The following is a 24,891-nucleotide window of genomic DNA, read 5'->3' on the forward strand; positions in this document are numbered from 1 at the left end:
GTCGGACCGGACCTTTTCGTCCTGCATACGAGGGGGAAAGTTTCATTGTTTCCTTCTTTCATTTTCTTACCTGGGCGGTGACGGAATTATTCATTAGAATTATAACTTTTGCTGGAATAGGGTGTTTTGATATGGTTCCATTCGCTCCTTCTCACATTCAATTGCAAATGGAAAACTGAACTGTCTGGCATATGCATATGTAAATACCTCTTGTCTGGAACTCAAAGGAACGCTACAAATGGATCAAATAGTCTGCTACTTGATCGTTCCGTAGGTAATGTTCTACAGAGCGGAGACCCTTGATTCTACTAATTACTCTTCTGTCTGTTTAAAGGAGACAGTTATAGAGGAACAGAGCGATATATGAGCTATTTATGTTCGCAAAAGCGGACTCCTTTTACGCTTACGAGCGTAATCACTGTACCCATTTTGATTTTTGCTTATCATTTTTCAATTCCATTAATTGGTGTATTTTTCCTGACACTCCACCTTCCCTTCACTTCACTCCACCAAAGAAAAACAATTTGCGTCTAATTGAAAATCAGATACCTGATGATAATTAGAAGGTCTTTCGGATTTGGGTTTCGGTTTGGGGAACCCACCGCTCGGTGGGTTTGGGAAATGTGGTTGGGGATCATGTCCAGGTAGGGATTGCGAAAACTGTAAACCGAAACGGTGTGTAGGGATGTTGGAGAAGAAGGTCGTTTGCGGACATTTGCGCTCTCCTCCCCTCGCTCACCCACATGCCATATCTATATCCGCGCCACAACATGAAATTTCCATTTGGCTGAGAGATTCTCCTACTCAACTCCTCTACCCCTCCACTTCTACTGAGTGTTGGTTTAATGATGGTTGTTAATGAAGGCATTTTGAGCTAAACAAGTTGCAGTCCCTCTTGAAAGGAAACCCGAAAGAAACTTACACTCCACTCCGGAAAGTCGTAGCCCGAAAAAAGACAGAGAGAAAGAAAAAATGAAATGGAACAGCGGCAAGTAAACAAAAAGGGAAGGAGAAAGAAAGAGAGATGTAGAGAATGAGGCGGCGGAGAAAGGAAAACATTTACAAAAGAGAGTCCATTGAACCCGCCTAGCGTTGGTGGCTACTTACGAAAGACGGCGACGGCAGCGCAGCAATGAAGACGAAGTATGCCATGGATGTTGATGACGTCTTGAGGTTAAATTGTCGACCACCGCGAACAACGGGAGAGGCAAGACAAGAGACTACCAAACAAACCAAAAAGAAAAAAATGTCAACTTCAACTTCAGTGTCGGATGTCTGTCGTATGTATGTATGTGTCTACCCCTTCCACGAAATGAACAAAAATATTAGATGTTGCTGCTCACGCACTTAACCAAACATTGTACATACATACGTTACATCTACTTACATATGTACATACTTATGTACGTTGAATAATAATTATAGGTCAAAGAAGTGCAAGAAACATTCGATCAGTAAGAGTAGAAGAGGTAGAAACTGATCAACGTAGAAGTGGAATGCAATCTCCCTTCCACCCACAACAATTCAAGCAATGGGAAGTAGGGTACAAAGCGATCGACGTTGTCCGGTTTATTGATGCGCGTCCGCCCCGCTTAGTTAGTGCGAATATTTATCAATAAATAGCAAGTATATGTACATATACGTACATATGTATGTTCATATAAGGCATGTAACGGCAACAACAAAACACTACGAATACATATTGTGCAAACATTTACATAAATACATACATGCATGCCTACATACATGTACATATGTACATATGTACATAATAGGTACGTACGTTTGAGTTGAGTTGGTTGGCAAGCAGCGCCGCGCAGCTGACGAGCGACTACGAAACGACGAAACAAAAGATGAAGAATAAAACGCGAAAACAACGAAACGATGAAACTGACTGTACATACAGTACATGAACACACACGTACACACAATACGTGTGCTAGCGACGAACGAGAATGTGCGTGTGTGTGTGAGTGTTTGCTCTATGGCCCCGGCACAAGGTGGAGAGGTACAGACGCGCCTGTTGCAAAATTCATTCTGGCGCTCTCATTCGTGACGAAAGGATGTACGCCCGGCTGTAGCCCGTATGAATCTACATCCGTACATTCCTTGTGCAAGGCCCACGCTCGCAGCCGTCCCCACAGCACCCACAACCTTACAGTTGGACATGGCCAAGGAGCAAGAATACGAGAAGCTGCGCGAGCTGCTCCAGTCATGGGATGTTGCCGATCTCCTCCCACACTTGCAAGGTGAGTGCTTACTGGAGAGCAGAAGAACGACTTTAACTGTAACGGCATTTGGCCGCCTCTCTCTCCCATTCACAGACGAAGCCATCAACGTGGATGAACTGCTTCTGAGCAACTTTCGGTTCGGCACCCGCATACGCTTCGAGCATCAACTGGAACGTTGGCGACGCTGGCTGAACGTGCCCCTCCAGGGCGTTCAGGGGCAGAGTCAGACGCACTGCCAGGGCTGTAGGTGTGCGGAGTCGGCGGCCCCGTCCATTATCTGCCATCCCCAGATGGGCGGGCAGTCGGACAGCGCCGGGGACAGTGGCAAGTCCGATGATCTCGCCAAGACACTGCCGGCAGAGCCACTGGTCTCCCTCACTGATCCCAGAGAGACGGTACAAGCCACCTTTCATATCCCTATGCAGCCCCAGTTGGAGCCCAGCGAGATCCTGAGTACGACGCTAGTCAGGAGGAGGGCAGCGGGGAGCAGGTGACGGGTGAGGATCGAGTTGTTACAGTGCTGGGCATCCTGCAAGCTGGCGGGATGAAAAGCCAGTCCCTGCTCGACCGCCTGGGTCAGCAGGAGGCGCTGGATGCTGTGCGGCGGCTGCTGCTCATCCAGATGATATGCAGCTACTATGAGGACAATCAGCTGCATCTGACGTTGCAACGCAGCCACCTGCTGGAGCGCGAGATTCTCCAACTGTTCCCGAAGGAACAACTGCAATACTACCGAACCGAACGGCGTGGCAAGATATATGTGCGGTTCACCAACATGAAGCGAAACAAGAGGGTTAACTCTTCCCGCCAGGAGCTGAAGCGAAGGCGCGAAGATCTGCTCAAGCCGGCGGCCCACGTCTATGCCACTGATATCGTGCACAAGGGCCAGACCTTTCCGGCCGACAACGTATTCAGTCCCGAGAGATCCGATTGAAAACACCCATATTCCGATCTAAGTTGATTATTTCTAAGCTGAATCTATCTCGTGTGTGATACAGTGAGGGTTCTCTTGAGCGGCCACCACAGTGCCAAGAGATTGGATGTGTACATAGATTGGCACCAAATTATCTGGAGGTGTCCACCCAAAAGAGCTCTCCTTGTAAATATTTATTTCTATGTATATGTATATTTTTATTTTGTATGCTCTCTAATCTGTGTAGGATATTTGCGGGTCGACCCGATCCCGCTGACTGAGGAAATTAAATCAAAAATTTTGGAAAGAGAAGAGAAGAACTTTTTCCTCCGTCTCCACATCTGCTGGCTCGGCTTTTTAGGGTTCGTCCTGGTGAACCTTAGGATAGTTGCAACACTGCGCGGTAAACGGTGATGGTGAGAGAAAAAGTGATTACATCAGCAATGTAAAAATAGCCAGCGGCCGTGTTAACAATCGTCGAGCAATTTGCTGACTAGCTGTAAAATGCGGCCATAAGTACACTATTTTCCTGGTTCTAGTTTTCGTATCGTCAATTAAATCCACTCATCATGATGATGATGTGGCCTCTGACTGTCTGCGGAGGGAGTGTTTAGGGGCGTTTCACATGAAACTAATTAATTAAGTTGCTCGCTTTTCTTCCCCTTGCGTTTTTTTGCGGTTCTCATTTTCTCGTTTCATGTTCAGTGCTAATTGACTTTATCAGTGTCGCGAGTCGCGACACAGAGCAAACGAAACTATCTAAAATGCCCCAGGCTGTGTTATCAGGCGGGGGGCTGCATGGTAATTGCTTTTCGGTGGGCGATTCATTTTCACATTTTCTGCATTGTTCATTCTGCATTCCAATAGATATTACTCTGTTATATGTTTTCTCATCCATTCCATTTGGTCTGTGCATGTATCTGTCATGTGTACAGATGTGGGCAAGTCCATATGTAGCTAGTAAATAGGTCGCTCGCAACAGGCGACAAAGCTGCAGAGCTACAAACTAACACACGAGCTACAAACTAGTTTAGTTGTTGCTCTACCCCAGCGAAAGCTACACGAAATGTACATATTGTATATATGTACATATGTACATATGGCTGTGTTCGTGTTCAAGTTTCGATAAGCTGTAAAAGCTCTCGCGCTTATGTATTTGTTTTTTCTGTAAAAGCGAAACAATGTATGTACATATGTACATAGTATTTTAATTGTTCGCTTGCAAACGAACACATTTTGAATTAATAATGCTGATCAAAGTTTGTTAATTGTTCTACAGCACAGCTGTTAAATTGTTCAGTTTTAGTTGCATTGACATACATACATGTACATACATATGTACATACCATACATAAGTTGTTCAGTTGCTGGAAAAGATAAGCTTGAAACATCCATAAAGTTTTGGTTTTTGGAAACGGGGAAATTCTTATACACTATAAATGTGCACGTGTACATATGTATGTATGTATGTATGTACTTATAACACGTTCATTTATCTTATCTAGGTGTCTGTGTGTTGATTTTTCTGGCTTTGCTTTTGCTTCTCTCGTCTCCCTCTTTTTGTTATTTCCAATGCTTTTGCTATGGAATTGAAATGTCTGGACAAGCAGCCCACACACATACACAGCTAGACTTGTATGTACATATATTTTATGTAAATATGTACATATGTATGTTTGTTTTAGTATATATGAGTTTCTTTTTCGAGTGGGGAAAGTAGGTCAATTACACGTGTCGTGTGCATGTGTATGTACACTCTGTGTATATATGTAGACGTTTTATGCTTAGGCAGCATAATCATCCAGCCAGCGTTGTTCATCGAAAAAAGCTTACTACTGAGCTATGTATGTTCTCCACGATTTCTTTTCTTTTATCTTTCGTTTCTAGGCCAAATCGCGCTGTGGGGCGGACGTTGTTCTTGTTTATCTTTCTGAGAGATGATAAATTAAAAGAGTTTCAAGACGTGGGGGGCTTCGGTATCCTCTTCAAGGCTTAGGAAGAGTGAGAGAGCAGCTGTCGCTGACATTTTCCTTCCCGTTTTGGAAAGGACGTTGTAAGGACAAGGAAAACAAGGCACTGGAAGGCACTGTGCGGGGGCGCAGATAAAATTATACGCAGCCCTGCAAATGGCGCAGGCTAGCAAATGGCGGGAGATAAAAAACAGCCCCACTATGTACTCTATGTACATATATATGTAAGTAGGTCAATCGATAAAAGAGGAAACAGTGGAGCAGTGGCAGTGGCAGTGGCAGCACCAGCAGCTGCGGAAGGAATCTATCACATGCGCCAAATTGTAGGGAGAGGGTGTGTGATGAGGATTGGATTGGCGTCTGGGGGTTGCTTTGTGGCGCCCAAGGAGCTTTTTCCATCGTCAGATTCTGAGAAATTCGTACCAAATTGTTAATGTAGATATGTATATGTACACATATTTACTCATTGCGTTACATATATTCAGCAATATGAAATTACATCACGCGAAAGAACCACTCGCACTTGGCTCCCTCTTTGACTCTAAATATTTTATAGGGCAGCTGTTACTGTGCTCCACATGGCACATTTACAGCCACATAAAACGAAGTTTTGGGGAGATTCATTCAAATATGTAAAAGTTCAGTACTTTTTTCGACGACTTATTAGATTAAGGCCAGTAATTCGAAATATCGTAGCAAAAAGCCAGTAAATGATATCAATTCAATGAAATTCGGTTATTATCTATAAGAGATATTATAGAATTGAGGACATGTTTTTCATCTATTTCAGTTAATTCTTGTTACAGAAAATAATATAGATGTAATGAAATTGCAAATTTTTATACTTTAATCAATAGACTAAATTAAATTAAACATTTTATCCGCGATCTGGCAGCGCTCATTAACACTTTTCATAGGTCTGGCAGCATCCGTTAAAATCAAAAAAATTTCGGTAATGCTACATGTAGAATGTAAATTTTATCGCTGATGTAAAATTCATGTAATATACACACATTTGGCATGATTTTAATAGGTGCTGCCAGACCGATGAAAAATATTAATGCGCGCTGCCAGATAAATGCTAAGCGGTGGCCTTCCCGCCAGATTCGAATCGTGGTTTCCTTTCGAGTGAAAAGGCAGTGATTCTACCTTTGGCACAAGGAGCGATTATAAATATCAGAGTTGGACTGTCTTCAAGGCTCCTGCTCCAGCTTCAGGGGCTAATTGAGATCGGGCCAGAGGGTACTCCAGGTGATAGGCTGGATGGTAGTCATCACCCGAATACAGATGTTAAAGTGTGTGGATCGCTGTATAAATCTATATAATCAATATTCCAAACTCAAGTATAAATCAAAAGAAAACGCATTCATTTTTCCGCAAAAAGCTGGTGAAACTCTGACGGCGTCTTAAAGTAGTCGTTCAGTAGCATGGAAGAGCGGTTCCCCAGCCTGTACATAATGTGGCTCCCAGGATTCAGTACGTTCATGTATTCAGCAATCTGTCCCCTTTCGAAATAATGCTTCACAGTTCCCAACGGAAGCTGCGATCCATAAACAGCACCATATCTGAAAGATATAATGCAGGATTTACATACAGTCAAGGAAAAAAGTCAACATACAGCACCGATTTTTCAATATTTCGGGTTTTCGCAATGAAAATTAAAAAAGTTGGTATGCCATTATTTAGGACTCTTAAAGTTATTATTATTTCAGAAAAAAAACTTAAACAAAAATTATGTATACTAAAGTTACAACGAAAAAACATAAAATGTTCACGGAAAAAAGTGTACATACAGCCTCTATGCTTTTGTATTATAGTCTCAAAGTCATCTTAATATTAATACTTTTTATACTTTTAATATTTGGTTGGTCCACCATTGCCATCTATTACAGCCTGTAGTCGTCGGGGCATCGATGCCACCAAATTTTCGGTTGTTGTGGGCGGAACTTCGGCCCAAGCTCGAATGAGGGCGGCTTTGAGGCTTTCCCGACTGCTGTTATACTTCCGTACCAATCTTTCTAAAATGTCCCAAAGATGTTCGATTGGGTTAAGGTCTGGCGATTGGGGTGGTGAACGAAGCTGTCTTGGGGCATAATACAGCAACCAATCACTCACAACATGTGCGGTGTGCTTTGGATCGTTGTCCTGTTGGAAGATCCAACTGCTTCCCAGGCTCAATGAATTCACCGATGTTTCCAAATTTTCTTCCAATATCTTCTTATACTGGAAGCGATCCATATTCCCTTCCACAAACACCAAATTACCTACTCCAGGCGACGCCATAGCGCCCCAAACCATTACACTACCACCTCCATGCTTGACGGTGGGTATTATGTTTATAGGGTCAAGAGCGGTGTTTGCCTTTCTCCAAACTCTGGAACGGCCATCACTTCCGAAAATATTGTATTTACTTTCATCTGTAAATAAAACGCTTTTCCAAAAGTTTGGATCCTTATTTAAGTGCGCTTTGGCGAATTCCAGGCGCAAAATCCGATTCTTTTCTGAAATCAATGGTTTCTTTCGTGGAACTCGGCTCTTGAAACCATCCTTGTGCAAAAAATTGGCATCAAATTGGCCTCAAAGCCGCCCTCATTCGAGCTTGGGCCGAAGTTCCGCCCACAACAACCGAAAATTTGGTGGCATCGATGCCCCGACGACTACAGGCTGTAATAGATGCCAATGGTGGACCAACCAAATATTAAAAGTATAAAAAGTATTAATATTAAGATGACTTTGAGACTATAATACAAAAGCATAGAGGCTGTATGTACACTTTTTTCCGTGAACATTTTATGTTTTTTCGTTGTAACTTTAGTATACATAATTTTTGTTTAAGTTTTTTTTCTGAAATAATAATAACTTTAAGTGTCCTAAATAATGGCATACCAACTTTTTTAATTTTCATTGCGATAACCCGAAATATTGAAAAATCGGTGCTGTATGTTGACTTTTTTCCTTGACTGTAGATATAGAGCCACATATTGAAAACATACTTATCGGCACTCTTATAAATCCTGAGGGGATATTAGGCCACAAATGTGCCAGGTTGATTAGCACAAATCCTGCCAAGAAGTAATACAAATCTGATTCATGGGACACCAGCAAAGATATGTTGATTTTTTGAGTGATGTTTTCCAAATTCATGTTCGTGGCAAAGTGAAAGGCGGCCACCAGGCCAAGCATAGAAACCGTCGCCGTAGACACATTATTGGTCCAGCTTACATAATTTTCTATGGGTGCACGATAGATTAATCTATACGTATCCGGCAACCGGTCATTAAACAGAAGCTTTCTTTCCACATCGGGGGCCGGCGCCGCATTCCGCAACTTGCATCGCAGGGAACTTGTTCTGAAAGAAAATAAAATGTACATTGTTCAGCTAAATTATAAGATAGTACTTACTTCAGGCTTCTGTGGAGCCTTGTGGCTGCGCTGGGTCCTAATTTAACAAATTTTAAGATAGCAGCACACATTTGTTTTTTTTTAAGTTGCTTAAACAGCTGTTCAGCGTTGCCACCTCTAATAAAAGGGAGTATTTTAAACAGTATATTTTACTTTCGCTTCTTTTAGACAAGATCCAATAAAAGCAAGTATTTAAAATAAGACAGTCAAGTAGAAACTAATTAATTCATTCATTAATCGAATAAAACTACTATTAAGCTAGAAATATTCGACGAAATATCAAAAACGAGGAATTTCTATGAGGGAACTTGAATAATTTGTCAGTGTATTTATGGTATATTTTGGTATATTTCTGAGGGTCGATAAGTCAAATTTTTTGTGATAAATAAACAAAACAAAAATCAAGAGAGACAAAATTTATTTCAAAATACAGTTTTCTTTAAGTTATGGATTTAAAACGCTGCCCCCCGGCAATTGGCATCGGAGCAGATTCCAAACGACCCAAGAAGAACATCCAGGATAAGGGCATCGAGATACCGGGCGATGGGAATCCACCAAATTTGCCGCCGTGCAGCCCCGACAACTGCTCCGTTTCCTTACCTGAGTCACATGTATCTCCGAAGACCGCCGTTGGAGCGCAGCCCGGCTCATGGCAAGCAGAGTCTATCAATTCTGATTGCGACACAGGCCCGCTTTCGGAATTTGATAGGAATTCTCTATGGAAGAAAGGTACGCTGTCACAGATCTTACGTATGCTTTATTGCGTGTAATAAAACATTTTGTTGGCTCAGATATTCACGGGAACAAACTGTCGCGGCGGGAGATGGCAAGGGTACGTCGAATGGAGTCGCTCAAGTGTTTGGAGATGGAGCGCGAGTTGGGCTCGAAGTCTTGCGAATATACCGCCTCTGTTGTACTGGTTATTCGTTTTCCTGACCCTGAAATATCCACAGCCATGGTGGCTGGACTATCCCCGGCAGTCAGTGATGTAGGTGTGCCCAGTCGCTTGGAGCCGCGCTACTGCATGGTTCACCTGAAGATAGGAGCGGACGTGGACTCGACAATAAGCGAGATCAATCAGGTGCGATTTGGCAACGGCTTTCTGGTGGCAGAGCGCAAAGAATTTTCCGATGAAGAGGAGGCAAAATTAATCGACCCCTGCAGTCTGTATGTGTCTAATATACCCTTCCACATGACCACATCGGCCATTAAGGGATTCTTTGTAAGATCCATGCGAGTGGATGTTGGCGTCCTCAGGACGGAGAAGCGTGCCCGCTACGCCTTTGTCCGCTACGCTACAACCGAACTAGCCAGAGAGGCATTTAGGGAGTTGTCCAGGAGACCTTGTCTGTCCAATCGCACACTAACTGTTCGCTTTCGGCGTATTAAAAAGCGACCCAGCCAGTTCAAATTGCAGCCCAACCCATCGAACCTCACAATAAACACACTGGCCACTGACGATGACGATGCGGCTGACGCCGACTGCAAAGTTATCTCCCCTCCACCTGTTGAGTCAATCACAATCAGCGACAGCGATGGAAACTGCTCTGATTCGAATGGTGCCACCAAAGAAAAGGCCAAGCGCAAGAGCAAAATGAGTGAGCACGAGATGGAGATCCAAAAACTGAAGCTACAAATGGCTGAATATGGTGCCATCATAAAGAGCTTGCAGGCCAGACAAGATATTTCAGGTAGGTAGACAGGTTGTGTGATGCATTGTGTTCCATTACGATTACTTTTTTGTGTGTCTGTTTTGTTGAATTTCAGCAGATTTGTCGCCAAAATTGGAGCCTAGCTCATATCCGGAAATGTGCAGGTATGCAAAGGGTCCTACTCCCGTCCACCTGATACAAGACATCAAAGCGGAGTGTGCCTATTTGGGTCTACCAGAGGTCACCGCAGAGCCCGAACCTGCTTTTCGCCCTACGACGTTACCTATAGACAAGCCTGGCCAGGATGATGATCCTAAAAAGCCAAAAAGTAAAATGAAGCGGACCTATAGCCTAATATTGTTATGCCACTCCTCTCATCCTACTTAGAATCATTTTTTCTTGGCCGGATGCTTTCAGGTCTTGCCAGACTCGCCAAAAGCCCAAAACCGGCCGACGAGAAGACCACAGCTTCAAAGGCTACCCAAGCCTCCCCGGAAAAGGACGCACGACTGGAGGAGCTTTACGCTCAGTTGGAAACCGACATCGATACCTAATTTCTCATTAGGTGTGCGGGTCTCTTAAAAATTTTTCGTGCTGTGCAACAATTTCACCCATTGTGAATAACAATTGTATTGTACATATACTATTTGTTCGGGCCAGCCGCTGAAGAATAACCGTAACTTTAACATTATTATTGTATGAGCAGAGAGAGCCGCCTATGTTGTAAAACGTTGACGTTCTGCAGAGCTGCTGCGCTCTCCCGCTAAAGGGGCTCTCTGCCGCCGCCACTTCGGCAACTACTTTGATCTGCTGCCGCCACTTCGGCAATCGCTTTGATCTAACGCCGTCGTCTATAGTTTAGTTCTATGCTAACCCCTCTGCGCATTGGTTGCATATCGATCTCGCATAAGGTTTATCTGGCAATAGCAAGCAATCGGCTTCCGCTAAGCCACCAAGATTAAATACGAATTATAAAGTTTAACCCGAAATCTCTTTTCATTTTTGAAACACATAGGGGCCAAAAAAGCTTGGCATCTCAAACATTGGTGACCCCCCGACGTGATATAAAACCATTGCTTAATCGCGTTCCGTTAAAACACTTATTATTTATACAATATTTTGTTGTTGGGTAGTTTAACTACCAACAAATACATTTGGGTGCACGTTGAAAAACAGTTTAAAGTTCAAATTCAGTGAGAGTGCGGCTGGAATATTTATAGACAAATTCCGGTACTTTAAGCGTCGAATCTCTCATTCTCTGCGCAGCTGCAGCCGCGGTTCTTGACTTTTCGTGTCTTGCATTCTCGCTCTCGCGTCTATACATCGTCGCTTAAGCGGTATTTCATTTTCCGTTGTGTCGAATTGCACAACGGTTAACATGGACAACGATCCGAATTCAGGCGCGGGCGGAAATATTGTGTTGGCTGATTCCAGACTGAGTCTGTATAAGCGTAAAAGTCAGTCATTATATGATCGATTGCACAGGCTTGGCGAATCCTTCGCGGGGAATAAAATCGATAAGCTGACCGCCGCGGAAGTCGAGGTGCGCCTTGATATGTTGGCAGAAATTCGAGAGGAATTTAACAAGGCCCATAATGAGTTGGAGGCTCTCGATCAAAACGAGATTGGGAGTGAGCTGCGCGAAATCTTCGATACTCTTTTCATATCGTTGAAAGCTGAGTTGCTGGCTGCTGTTAAAGTAAGCCAGTCACACGCCGCTGCCCATTCTACGACTCTGCCAAGCCATTCCGGACATAGTACCATCATCATGGCTCACAAGCAGCGACTTCCTGAGCTGAAGGTGCCTAAATTTTCTGGTGGATACGTCGAGTTCTCGGATTTTATGGCAATGTTCAAATCGGTGATTGAAGCGGATGCGGATCTCAGTGACATCGAGAAATTCCAGCACCTTCGCTCTTGCCTCGCTGATGCGGCTTTGGATTCGGTTCGATCGTTAGAGCTCTCCAGTGCCAATTATCGTGCGGCTCTGGATATACTTAATAAACGCTTTAATAACAAAAGACTTGTTTTCCAGGCACACATCAAGAAGATTCTTGGGCTAAGGAGGGTAGACTCGCCTTCTGCTAAAAGGCTTCGGGAGTTTTCGGATGCAGTCAATTTACAGTCTGCGAGCGTTGCAGACATTGGGAACTGCTGAGGAGATTTCAGGATTCATAGTCATCACCATGCTGCTGCAGAAGTTGGATTCGAAGACGCAAACCAAATGGGAGGAGCACACATCGTCGGATGAGGAATTCTTCGAATTCTTGCAGCAACGCTGCCAGAAAATGGAGCGGTTGGAATATGCTACAGCGACACACGCTAGTAGCGATCAGGTGGGAAAAAACCATTCCTATACGCAGGCTAAGAAAACGTTTGTAGCTTCCAACTCTTCCGCCGACCCGTCTGTATGCGTCTTTTGCCACTCAGCGGGCCATGGAATATACTCGTGCAAGATATTCGGAAATCTCTCACCGTTGCTGCGCCACAAAGAAGTGAAGAAGCTTTCCCTATGCTTCAATTGCCTAAAGCCGGGGCACCGGACCCGCGCATGCAATAGTGGAAAATGTCGAGTATGCGGCGGTAGGCATCATAGTTTGTTGCACTTCGATAGTATACAGCCCACAACACAAGGCTGCCCAGGTGTTACTCCTCCCGATCTGGCCGTTCAACCGGACACTCTTTCCGTTGCTCAAAATTCTGCTAGCAGCTCGTCTCTACCTTCGTCTACCTCTCTTGCTGCCCAAGGTCTTCACTCTGATGTCGTGCTTGTGGCTACAGCCGTGGTTCTCGTAAATAATCGGTCTGGCGTTTTAGTTCCTTGTCGTGCCATCTTAGATTCAGGATCGCAGCTGCATCTCGTCACATCCAGGTTCGCCCAGCAGCTTCAGCTTAGGAGAACTCAATCGTCTGCACTTGTGTCTGGGCTGGGCGATACCAGCGTTTCTACTGAGGGATCCACCATAAGCATTTGTATGCATTCTCGCACCTCTGCTTACACAACTACACTTACTGCTCTCATCGCCCCCACGATTACCGATTCTCAACCAAGTATGACAGTAAATGTATCCGAATGGCGTATTCCATCTAACATTCAGCTTGCTGATCCTGCATTTTTCAATCCTCAACGGGTTGATCTTCTCATTGGTGCGAGCGTTTTTTATGATCTCCTCTGCGTAGGGCAAATCAAACTCACCGATGGACTGCCTCTTCTGCAGAAGACCCGGCTTGGGTGGATCGGATCTGGCGGTGGACAGAAGGTATCAAGCTAGGCGTTTTTGGCTACGCACAATTGTCCAGATTCGATAGCTGAGATGGAAGCAAGGTTGGATAAAACTCTTCGTATGTTTTGGGAAGTCGAGAATTGTGTGGAGGCTGGTTTGAATACCAAAGAAGAAGACGATTGTGAAGCACATTTCGTAAGCCACCTTTCACGGTTGCCATCCGGGGAGTATGCAGTTCGCCTGCCGCTAAATAACAATACTGATCGTTTAGGAGAATCTTATGCTCAGGCTTATCGACGGTTCATCAGTCTGGAGCGAAAACTGGAGCGTAATCCAACACTCAAGGAGCGGTATTCCGCCTTTATGAGGGAGTACATTGATTTGCATCATATGCACCAAGTCAACCCTGATTCCCATAGTCTCTGCAAATATTTCTTGCCTCATCACTGTGTCCTAAAGGAGGACAGTACGACGACAAAACTCCGTGTCGTTTTCGACGGATCCGCAGCTACATCAACTGGATATTCTCTAAATGATGTGATGATGACAGGCCCTGTTATTCAGCCTGCATTGTTTAACATATTGATTCGCTTTCGAACATATCCAGTCGCTCTCACTGGGGACATTTGTAAAATTTACCGCTGCGTACGAGTGTCTCCACCCGACAATTTGTATCAGTGTCCGAGGTTCAAGTCTACACATTAGACACCGTCACATACGGGACGAGGGCTGCATCAGCTGGCCATCGACGAGGGTAAGTCCTACCCTCTTGGCTCAGCTGCTCTGCGGCAGGAGTTTTACGGGGATGACCTTATTTCGGGCGGTAATTCGGTCGCACAGGTCATGGACAAGATGCACCAAACATCAGCTTTACTGTCCCGTGGTAATTTTAGACTTAGGAAATGGTGCTCCAGTCACCAGGAAGTACTTGAGGGAACCCCTGAAGATGACATAGAGAAGTTCCTAAAGTTTAATGATGGAAGCGACATTGCCAAAACTCTCGGCTTAGCGTGGGACCCTGCTTCGGATCAGCTGCTTTTTGCCTTGTCCGCACTGGACACAAACTCAAAGCCATCAAAGCGGTCGGTTTTATCTACGATTGCGCGGTTCTACGACCCTCTTGGATTGATAAATCCAGTCATTGTCAGGTGCAAAATCTTCCTTCAGCAGCTTTGGAGAGAAAATTTTGATTGGGATGAAAGCCTACCCTCAGCGTTGCATTCAACTTGGATGGACTTGAGAAATAGTTTGGCAAGCATTTCTCGGATCTCATTTCCTCGCTTGGTTCTTCGTTCTAGTGTGGCTACGGAAGTTCACGGATTCTGTGATGCCAGCTTAGAAGCATATGGCGTTTGCGTGTATGTCGTGTCCAGGGAAGCCCAGTCTTTGAGCCACGTTTTGTGCTCAAAGTCGCGAGTGGCGCCGCTAAAGACTATATCGATTCCTAAGCTGGAATTAAGTGGAGCCCATTTGCTTGCGAAAATCATGCAGAATGTAAAGGACATGGGAATCTTTACTGGTAGGTTCTATTGCTGGTCGGATTCGTCAACAGCATTATCTTGGATTAGGGACGAGCCAGCTAAATTTCAAGTTTTCGTGGCAAATCGAGTGGCATCAATTCAGGAGTTGACGGCAGCCATGGAATGGCGCTATGTTCCCACATCTTTAAATCCTTCTGATATTCTCTCGAGAGGCTCGCTTCCCAACCATTTTATCCAGTCAGAGCTATGGTTTCACGGCCCATCCTTTTTGCTAGGCTCCAAGGATAAGTGGCCTGTATCTCCATCTAACAACATAGCAACTTTGGAGCTTCGCAAGAGAGGATTGCTAATACGTCTCCACATGCCGATCTCACGTCCGGATGCAAATTTGCGAATTCATTCTTTCGCATGCAGCGCACATTCGCCTACATGCATAAATTTATACATCGTCTTAGGCATCCAGGACTCACCGTTTCTGATATTCGGCAAGGAACGCATCTTCTAATTCGACACATTCAGCTGGCAAATTTGTGGATGGACATAAAGGAGATTCGGCGCAATGGTCAAGTCATGAAATCCAGTTCTATTAGTTCGCTCAACCTGTTCATCGATCATTCTGGACTACTTAGAGTTGGAGGTCGTCTTGGCAACTCATCGCTAGGATTTGACGCTCAGCACCCGCTCATTCTGCCAAAGGGACATTCCATTACCATTGCGCTGATAAGATATTATCATGAAAGAAACCTCCATGCCGGACCTCGCGCCTTGCTATCCAAAATTCGGCTGGAATATTGGGCCATTGGAGGTGTTAAGGCAGTGTCAAGGGTCGTCAGCAGATGTGTGAGATGCTTCAGGACTAGGCCGCGCATGGTCGAACACATCATGGGAGACCTACCTAAGGAACGTTTGGAAGGATCTCGAGCTTTTGAAGTCACTGGAGTAGATTACTGTGGACCTTTTTTCTACCGATCAGAAATCCGCACGAGGCCTCCGATCAAGTGCTACATTAGCGTATTCATCTGTTTCACTTCTAAGGCTATACACATGGAGCTCGTAAAGGATTTGACCACCGCATCGTTTCTAGGCGCACTAAAGCGTTTTACTTCCACTCGAGGAAGGCCAAGTCAAATTTGGTCGGACAATGCGACAAACTTCGTTGGGGCCAAGAACGAGCTTCTGGAGCTAAAGAAGCTTTGTCTGAGCGAACCGCATATGAAGGAGGTCCACGAGTCCTGCTTGGCTGACTCGATCGACTGGCGTTTCATCCCACCTCGCTCTCCGCATTTTGGCGGGTTGTGGGAAGCGGCCGTGAAAACCGCAAAATATCACCTGTACCGCTCAGTTGGACCATCTGTGCTTAGCTTCGACGAGCTGCGCACTCTGATCTGTCAGAACACTGCAATTGTTAACTCTCGCCCTTTGCTCTCGCTTTCAGAAAATCCTGATGATTTAGACGTTTTGACTCCTGCTCATCTGCTTTTAGGCGGCCCCATGAGCAAATCCTCGAGCCTGACCTAACGAAGCTGAACTACAATCGTCTGGATGGCTGGCAGCGGGTCAACCAACTACAGCAAATATTTTGGAGCCGTTGGCGCGAAGAGTATCTCACTCTTTTGGAAGAGCGCGCGAAGTGGCGTAACCCCGCGCAAAACATCTGCAAGAACGACCTCGTTCTGGTGAAGGACGAAAATCTTCCTCCAATGCGTTGGCCACTGGCTAGAGTGGTCGATGTCGTTTTGGGCAAGGACGGAGTGTGTCGCGTCGCTGACCTGAAGACATCCTCAGGAAACATCAGGAGGGCCGTCACTCGGCTATGTTTGCTGCCCCTTAAGGAATCTGTTGAGAGACTAGCTCCCAACCGCCATGGTATGTTCGGGCCAGCCGCTGAAGAATAACCGTAACTTTAACATTATTATTGTATGAGCAGAGAGAGCCGCCTATGTTGTAAAACGTTGACGTTCTGCAGAGCTGCTGCGCTCTCCCGCTAAAGGGGCTCTCTGCCGCCGCCACTTCGGCAACTACTTTGATCTGCTGCCGCCACTTCGGCAATCACTTTGATCTAACGCCGTCGTCTATAGTTTAGTTCTATGCTAACCCCTCTGCGCATTGGTTGCATATCGATCTCGCATAAGGTTTATCTGGCAATAGCAAGCAATCGGCTTCCGCTAAGCCACCAAGATTAAATACGAATTATAAAGTTTAACCCGAAATCTCTTTTCATTTTTGAAACACATAGGTGCCAAAAAAGCTTGGCATCTCAAACACTATTATTTATTAGTTTTTGTTTTATTTGTAATTTTTTCGTTTTTGTTTGACTCTTATTTCCAGCGTACATTTAAAAATATTACACATAATAATACGTAAATTAAATAATATTTCGGTTTTAAATATTAAACCCGAACAAATATCGCTTAACGGACTGGCTTAAATATCACTTATAAAATATTCAAATGTATATCCAGTCAAGTCGAGTCAAGTCGATTCAAGTCACTTTTTGTTCAATCAAAAACTTAAAACACTGATACTATAGTTTGCAGTAATGTTGTTACACAGCTTTAAGAACTTTAAGAACTGAAGCTCGGGCTTCTTAGTATTCCGTGTTCCACGTGCAGACATTAACAATTATATCTAAACTAAATTACATTTAACATAGGTCGAATCGTTCATTTGATGTTTTAACGTTTGGTTTTCTCTTGAATTCCTGGCATATGGCTCGTTAAGTTTAATATCGCAATTTGTCATTACCAAAACAGTAGAATACAATAAGAACGTCTGCTATGGCATGACTCCTGATTGGTTTTTGTCGTTTAGAATGCGGAATGTTATCAACTATTTTATTATATTTAAGGCTGATTTTATGTACACAACAACAAAGATATTTGATAAGGCACCTGTTTCACATGCTGGTCGCTCAATTTACAATTGATATTCTGTTTGATTTCAATTTTTGTTGGGACTATTTTGATTTGCATTTCCTCTCATTGTATTCGATATGATGTTACGCATTTGAATTTCAAGCATTTTCGGTGTCCAACGTGCGGTAAAATTTTAGAAATTTTACTTGAGTTGTTTCGGCTTTCATTTAGTTCAGTTTTCCTAAGTTCCTAAGTGTTTATTTTTCGGAAAATGCTCTGCCTGGCTCTTTTAGCTAGCAATCAGTTTGGAGATGAAGCACAACAGGATGGTGGAGATCACAGTGTTTACTGCCGAGCTGCTTGTCAGCTGCGAAACGGACATGGCTCCGGAACCCGTACGCTCGGCCACTTCCGGTCCGATGGGCTCGTCGTTGCTTTGGTGATCGCCAACTGCTATGAAAAACGGGGCAATTTCCAAATTCAAGTTAGTTAAGCGAATAAATAGGCTAAAATTAATCGTTCTTAGGTGCATTGCATAGTGGACTTACATCAAAGCTAAAGATGTTGTTGGATTAGGTGTTTTTTTTTTTTTTTGGTGGTTTTTTTCAGAAGTTTGTGCGATTTTGAAAGTTGAAGCTCAACTTAGGAAAACGGAGTGGGAAAATAAATGTAACTTAAGCAACTTAATGGGGGAGGGGGGGAAAATAAATAATAATTGATACAACATACTCTTCACTTCACTCTGTGCGCAAACGGATTTGAGTTCGTTTCATTTATTTGGCTTGGCTTGTCGTTTCGGCAGCGGCGCAGGTCTTGGGCGTGGCATGTTTTATATGTTTATTTTTGTTTGTTTGTTCGGTTTTATTCAGACAGAGATCACTCAAGCGATGGATGTACAAATGGTGTACACTGTACAGTACAGCTGAATGCTGGACAAATCACACTTGGACAGGCTACACATTGACGATGGACAGAGCAGGGGCTGAGCACGAGGATATGGTATGATCCTCTAGAAGAACCTGTTCGTTAGGCTCCACATCCAGCCGGGCAGCACACTCTGATTCGTAACTTGCGGCACTACTTAAATGGTTTCATAGGAACCGCAAGGAATTAAAAATGTATTGTTTTTGTTTGTTTTTGGTGGGTTTCCCCCATCATGAATGCACAGTTTTGTTTGGAAAGAGAGTAAGTGGAGTACATAATAAGAATAATATGAGGAGCAGCATGGCGACTACAACTACACACACAAAACGAGGGGAAACGTTGTGAGTTGCTGCGGACACCGCAACTCTACGGTTATACCCGATACTAAGTCAGTATGGCTCTCCTCCGGCAGACGCCGCTAATATTAAACGACACGACAAAGAGTGCGTGCGAGAGAGACAGAAAATCAGTCTGAGCGTGACGTCGGGCGCTGCGTAGCCACTGCAAATTGATTTGTTCCTATTGGCTATAAAAATGATCTGATCTGATCCAGATTCAGCAATCTGATAGATATGGTCATTATCTATGATTCTGCGTTTTTAGTTTTCTCAAATGTGCAATATTGTGGATGCCACAGATTTTCGTCCTTTGTGGGGGCGGAAGTGGGCGGGGCGAAGTTTTGAAATATTTTTGTAGCAGTGACATATCACAGAAGTCTGGATCCAAAACATCGTTGCTCTAGCTCTTATAGTCTTTGAGCACTAGGCGCTGAAGGGGACGGACAGACGGACGGACGGACAGACAGACAGGGCTCAATCGACTCGGCTATTGATGCTGATCAAGAATATATATACTTTATGGGGTCGGAAACGATTCCTTCTGGACGTTACACACATCCACTTTTACCACAAATCTAATATACCCCAATACTCATTTTGAGTATCGGGTATAAAAACGCACACAAAGGAGGAAACAGAAACAGAAGGAGAAGCAGTAGCAGAGAGACAGAGAGAGTCAGAGAGAGTGGGGCGGCACATTCACTTTGTAATTCTTCTGTTGTGATGTGCCTGTGTGGGAGTGTATCTGAATCTGTATTTGTATCTGTATCTGTGGTTCGTTCAGTTGTTGTTATATCTGTGTGCTGTTGGTGGTTACTGGTTCTTGTTTTCCGCGTCTCTTAAAGCCTGCAAGAAATATATGTATATTTATATGTATATGTATATGCATATGTATATGTATATGTATATGTATATGTGTGTGTTGTGGGGGTGTAAGTGTGGGGGCAGTGTTCAATTTGATCACAGGCGGAACGGGGGTGGTGGGGGGGTTGGAGGAGTTGTTTCAACCAAGCCGTAGCCATTTTGAATTTTGTGCCGGTGGGGTGCCAAAATAAGGAAACAGTTACACTTCATTTCGGTTTACGCAAAAAGTGTTGCAAAATACCATAAACTACAGGATAACGATTTTAGTCTGGGGCCAGAGTGGATAAAGAATATTAATAATTAATAGTACCATATCTAGATAAATACTTAGTGCTACAGAACTACATACATACGCTTAGACCATAGATAGGAAGGTGGTTGGGGGCTCATTGTGGTGTTTAACAGAATAGTGTTGTTAAAGTGTTTGCGTTAAGAGTGTTAGTAACCGAGGCTGCTATATATAGGTTCTATAGATTAATCAAGATAGTTATAGTGTGGTGCACATGCTAGGATAGGATCGTTGGAGAGGCGTTGAATGTTGCGGCTTATAAGCTAGGAAGATGGTTTTAATTGTTTTTTTGGTGGCTTTGATCTGAGATCCCGGTTAGTGAGACCGACTGGCCAGTAGTTTGTTGCAGTTGCTGTTTTTTCTTGTTCTTGGTTTTATCTTTGGGTTTTCAAACTGTAAGCAAGATATTGGATTATTTCCGGCTTTTCCTTAGTCTAAAAAATTTTTTTTTACATGGTATGCTTAAACTCCAATCCAAATACCGAAAGAAGACAGACAAAAGTTGGTTAGGTTTTGTTAATGGAAAAATTACATTAATTTCAATGTTAATAATACATTTTGGGTGTTAGTTTTAGTTTTTTGGTTAAAAAAATAATTATTACCGACTACCAAAACGATTAAAATTAAAAATGTTTGAATGAAGGTCAGTTAATGTTAGTTAAAATTGGTTAGAAATGTACAGAGTTTGAGGGAAAGTTCAGCTTGAGAACACCGAAACAAAACTAAAGTAAAACACCACAAAATATAAGAGAAAAATATAATAAAATATACAAGAATACATATATATACTTGATATATATATATAGACTCAGAGAGATAGGGAGAGAGAGAGAGAAAGACATTAGACACAGACAGTTTAACAATTTGTTTTTTTGTTTTTTTCTTCAATAAGAATTATAATGTATTTCTTCCATAGGCAACAAAAACAAACACATTCAACTTGAGTAATAGACTAATTTCACTACATAGATATAAACTTAATTAAACATACCATATAGATAGGATTTATAAACGTAATTCGGTCATTCCTTATAATCATTTCTTGACTCCATAATTGCTTCACGCTAAGTAACAACTCACACAAGATTGCTATGAGATCTTTTTGACTTTACAGAGTTTGGGATTTCAATCTTGATCTCTGTATCGAATTCTATATCGATTCTGTATCGATTTTGGGGCTCAAACAAAACTAGCGCCGCGTCGGTCCCACTCACCTGCGTCCAAATCAAAATCACTATTACCATCATCGGCATGCGATACCATCGAGTGCTGTTCGTACTCAGAGTCCGAGCCCTCGACAATATTACCTGTGGACGAGGGCGTATTCTTGCAGCCGAACCACCAATGTGCCGTCGGTCTGGGGAAGGCGGGCGTGGCAGTGTCCACCTGCGTACGGAATGGATGGAATGGTACAAATCATTAGATGATGAGATCCACTAGGGGACGGAGAATGGTATGCTTACCGCAAAGCGAGCATCGTGGAATCGATAGTACTTGTCGCCCTTGAAGAAGTACGTATAGCCGTTGGTGTACTTGAGCGCCGCGTCCAGGTTGTTGGGCACCCCCTCCCAGTTGGAGATGGGCTTGGGGTAGCTGGCCTTGACGGGCGGCCGCTTGGCGGGATCGAAGCGCCAGAACTTGCTGCCCTTGAAGAAGTAGATCTTGCCATTGCCTCCCCAGACCATAGCCGCATCCAGATGATCGGGAATGCCGGTGAATCCCTCGCTGATCTCCTTGGGATAGACGCCGTCCATCTGTCGTCCCTGGTAGCGCCAGTACTGGGTGCCCTTGAAGAAGTACGTCTTTCCGTTCTTGTACGTGAAGGCGGCATCGATTTTGCCCGGCAGTCCCGGCCATCCCTTGGAGATGAGCTGGGGGTAGCCCTCCTCCACGGAGTCCGTGGTCAGCTTGTAGTACTTGTCGCCCTTGAAGGCGTACGTCTCGCCCTGGGCCGAGTTGAAGAGCGTGTCGATCTTGGAGTTCTTGCAGATGCTGTCGTCCAGCGGCACCTTTGGCGGCGTAAACGAGGGACGTTGCGTGCTGGGCGGGTAAGTATTGGTGGGCTTCAGCTGGTTCGTCTTCTTGCCATACAGCGACTGGATGGCCGCTTTGTCGTCATCGTCCAGCCTGAACACAGGCTCGAAGCCGCGGTAGAAGGGCGCCATTAGAGCCGAGCTCTGGTCGGAGTGCGACAGGCCGAGGGAGTGTCCAAATTCGTGAGCCGCCACCTGGAACAGATTAGTGCCGCGGGGCGAGCCAATGGTCCACAGCTCTGCGTCGTCAAAGTGCGCATCGCCTCCGAAAACGGGGAAGAAGGCGTGGGCCAAGGTGCCGCCCTGTCCATCGAAGGTATCGCCATCGCCATGCTCGCTCTCTACGAACCTGTGTGGAGAATCCATTGAGAAACCGGTCTGAAACGGAAATCTGTGTAGGACACTCACTTGATTTCGATGTGCACGGGGCCGGTGGTCTTCTTCGTGAAGGTAAGATCGGTGTCCTCGGACCAAACGGCAAAGCCGCGGCCAATCTCAGCATCGACATCCACGCGCTTCAACCGCTTGGGGTATTTGGAGACCTTGTAGGTAAGGTTCTTTACCCGCCAGCGACTGCCCTGCAGGGCATAGCGCTTCGAACGACTGTCGCCCGTGCCGACGCGATCCCTCACTCCGCAACGGGGCAGGGACATCAGCTTCAGGGTCTCGTCGTCCAGCTCGCCGGTAATGTTGAGGCCGGCAAAGTTCTGGAACTCCTGGATGGCATTCAGCCATTTTGACTTGTCCTGGAGTCCACTGTTGGCAGGATTGCCGGCAGAGGCAGGCAGATAGCCGAACTGGGAGAGATACATCTGCAAGAAAGGAAAAAAAGGGGACACAACGGTTGAGTGACGGGCTGGCTGACACTCTGGCTGCAAGCGAAGATCAATGGGTTGCGGCGCCCCACCAGGGCGGCCGTCTTGATTTATGGCCATCCGATTATCCCGCTGCGGCTTCTATTTCTGCCTTGGCACTGGCTTTCTGACTTGCATAATTTATTACTGCCACACTTGCTAATAATTTATATAAGACGGAGAGCGGAACAGAGCGGGGCAGTGGGGAGGAGGGGTCGGGCATTCGAGTATATGGAAACGTATATGGAAACTACATTGCGACGTGATTGGCGGAGGTGTGAAAACTTCTTAATCGATCTCCATCGGAGCATCGAGCATCGAGTATCCAGCATTAAGGAAGCGTTTCAATTACAACCTCTGGCTGACTAATTGAGAATTGTAACATTGAGAAATCGTATTTAAAAAGCAGCCGTTTGTTTGCCTATCAGGGAAGTGCACGGAACACCGTGGAGAACAATGCGAGGTTATCTTAACAGTTATCTCTTTATATAATACATATTACGATTTGTCTAATTTTATTTTATTCGCTGTAGTTGTCTGACCAATTACAACGGCAAATTGTCTTACAAGCAGTCGGTCCGACGGAGACGGGGTCTGTCTGTCGGCCAGAATCGAGAACCGAAACGGACAAAAACATTGTGTGTACAATTTGGCATGTGGATCAGGTCTCCACTCCGTTTATGTGTCGCACATTCTTAATGACACCGCCACCGCCATATGTACTGTATAATGATTGGCCGAATCTTGCATAATGCCAGCTGACTGTTAATTTAATTATACGCGTATATTCATTCCGAGGAAGTAAACATTGTGTTTATCGCATAAGTATGCATAGCCGGGTCTCAGTGCTCTGCCCAGCTCTGCTCTGCCAGAACCTCGCGCTCAATAATCTTGTGGTCTTCTGGGTGGGTAATCCACTGATCAGCTGACAACAGTCCGCCCCGGGCCCGGGTCTCGCCTAAAGGTAAACGAACTTTCCTGGGTCTGTGGTAAACAAACGCAGGGTTCAAGTGGAAAGACAATGCAAGTCCCATCCCGCTTGGGAATCGAGCAAACTGGCACATTTAGGACTGGCACTCGAGCTGGGATTGACTCATCTCCCGGAATGACCTTTGGAATGCCTCTTTATGTAATTAACATAATTATTCGCTTGACTTCTGTGGCGAGCCCACAGAATGCTGAACACCTTCCTCCGGGGCAGGCACGCTTCGCTTGATTACAGAACTTGTGTGCGGCTCTCAATTGTGGGGAAAAGCGTTATGTCTGTTGCGTGACTCCGATGCACCTTTTGTCATAGAGCAAACAGCCCGATCCAGCTGGAGGGCGATTGCAAGGCATTGTTCTGGGCTCAAACGAGAGCTCTTTCGGGCCCCAATACCCACCCCCCACTACCGACTACCTCTCTGTCCATCGATAAGATAACTTCATTTGGCAACAAACAAAAGACACTCAATGCCTCCCATCTGTCAGTCAGAAATTGACTCATTTCGTGACGCATTGTTCTTAGGCTCTCTCTTTCTCTCTCTCTCTATCTCTCTCTCTGGCTGGACAGGTTTTGTGGATTCGCAGTATGTGCGTCACAGGGCAAGCGGAAGTCGGGGATAGAACGGAAATGGCTCGATTTTTTACGGTATTTTTTTTTGGGAGTCATCGATACAGTTCGACCCTACCCCCGCATCTGCCGATTAGCTCATTAGATGCATCCGCATGCATATCGATTGAGATTTACGTGCATTTGCATGTGATCACTGGGGGAGACACCGTTCTGGGATTCATCGTGTGCTCCATGACCATGCAAATCATCAATCAAAATTATACAGGTTTCCAAGGGGGGGGGGGGGGGGGGGGCCTGGGGCCTGGG

At 44.8% G+C, this 24,891-nt stretch overlaps 2 protein-coding genes and 2 pseudogenes across 15 annotated transcripts in view; 2 read left to right on the forward strand and 2 right to left on the reverse strand.

The window, feature by feature from the left end:
* The first annotated feature begins 1,908 nt into the window (after positions 1 to 1,908).
* LOC117193593 lies at positions 1,909 to 3,444 on the forward strand (annotated as a pseudogene).
* A 2,973-nt stretch (positions 3,445 to 6,417) lies between these two features.
* Positions 6,418 to 8,649, reverse strand: LOC117193365 (annotated as a pseudogene).
* A 220-nt stretch (positions 8,650 to 8,869) lies between these two features.
* On the forward strand, positions 8,870 to 10,881 carry LOC108160138 (protein painting of fourth). 3 transcript variants are annotated; one of them, XM_033398083.1, is made up of 4 exons: positions 8,870 to 9,245; positions 9,308 to 10,207; positions 10,284 to 10,496; positions 10,586 to 10,881. In XM_033398083.1, the coding sequence occupies exons 1-4, from the start codon at positions 8,963 to 8,965 to the stop codon at positions 10,720 to 10,722; spliced, it is 1,533 nt and encodes a 510-aa protein (XP_033253974.1). In that variant the 5' UTR covers positions 8,870 to 8,962; the 3' UTR covers positions 10,723 to 10,881. The 3 variants fall into 3 exon arrangements, with proteins under 3 accessions (XP_033253974.1, XP_033253973.1, XP_017149434.2); XM_033398082.1 differs by having other exon boundaries at positions 10,556 to 10,842; XM_017293945.2 differs by having other exon boundaries at positions 8,871 to 9,245; positions 10,287 to 10,496; positions 10,556 to 10,842.
* Positions 10,882 to 17,811: 6,930 nt separating this feature from the next.
* The window catches only part of LOC117185778 (matrix metalloproteinase-14-like), a 46,813-nt gene continuing 39,733 nt past the window's right edge, over positions 17,812 to 24,891 (reverse strand). For 5 of the 12 annotated variants that reach the window (XM_033397570.1, XM_033397568.1, XM_033397567.1 and 2 more), the window contains exons 3-6: positions 22,585 to 22,988; positions 21,607 to 22,525; positions 21,358 to 21,529; positions 17,812 to 18,181 (exon numbers count right to left, since the gene is read on the reverse strand). In XM_033397570.1, the coding sequence (XP_033253461.1) occupies positions 18,018 to 18,181; positions 21,358 to 21,529; positions 21,607 to 22,525; positions 22,585 to 22,988 (1,659 nt within the window). In that variant the 3' untranslated portion in view covers positions 17,812 to 18,017. Of the gene's footprint in view, positions 18,182 to 18,457; positions 18,806 to 19,607; positions 19,837 to 21,357; positions 21,530 to 21,606; positions 22,526 to 22,584; positions 22,989 to 24,891 lie in introns of those variants that run through there. The other 7 variants (XR_004474456.1, XR_004474455.1, XM_033397573.1 and 4 more) reach the window with 7 other exon arrangements.

The sequence above is a fragment of the Drosophila miranda genome, assembly GCF_003369915.1.
Source record: "Drosophila miranda strain MSH22 chromosome Y unlocalized genomic scaffold, D.miranda_PacBio2.1 Contig_Y2_pilon, whole genome shotgun sequence".
Lineage (NCBI taxonomy): Eukaryota > Metazoa > Arthropoda > Insecta > Diptera > Drosophilidae > Drosophila > Drosophila miranda.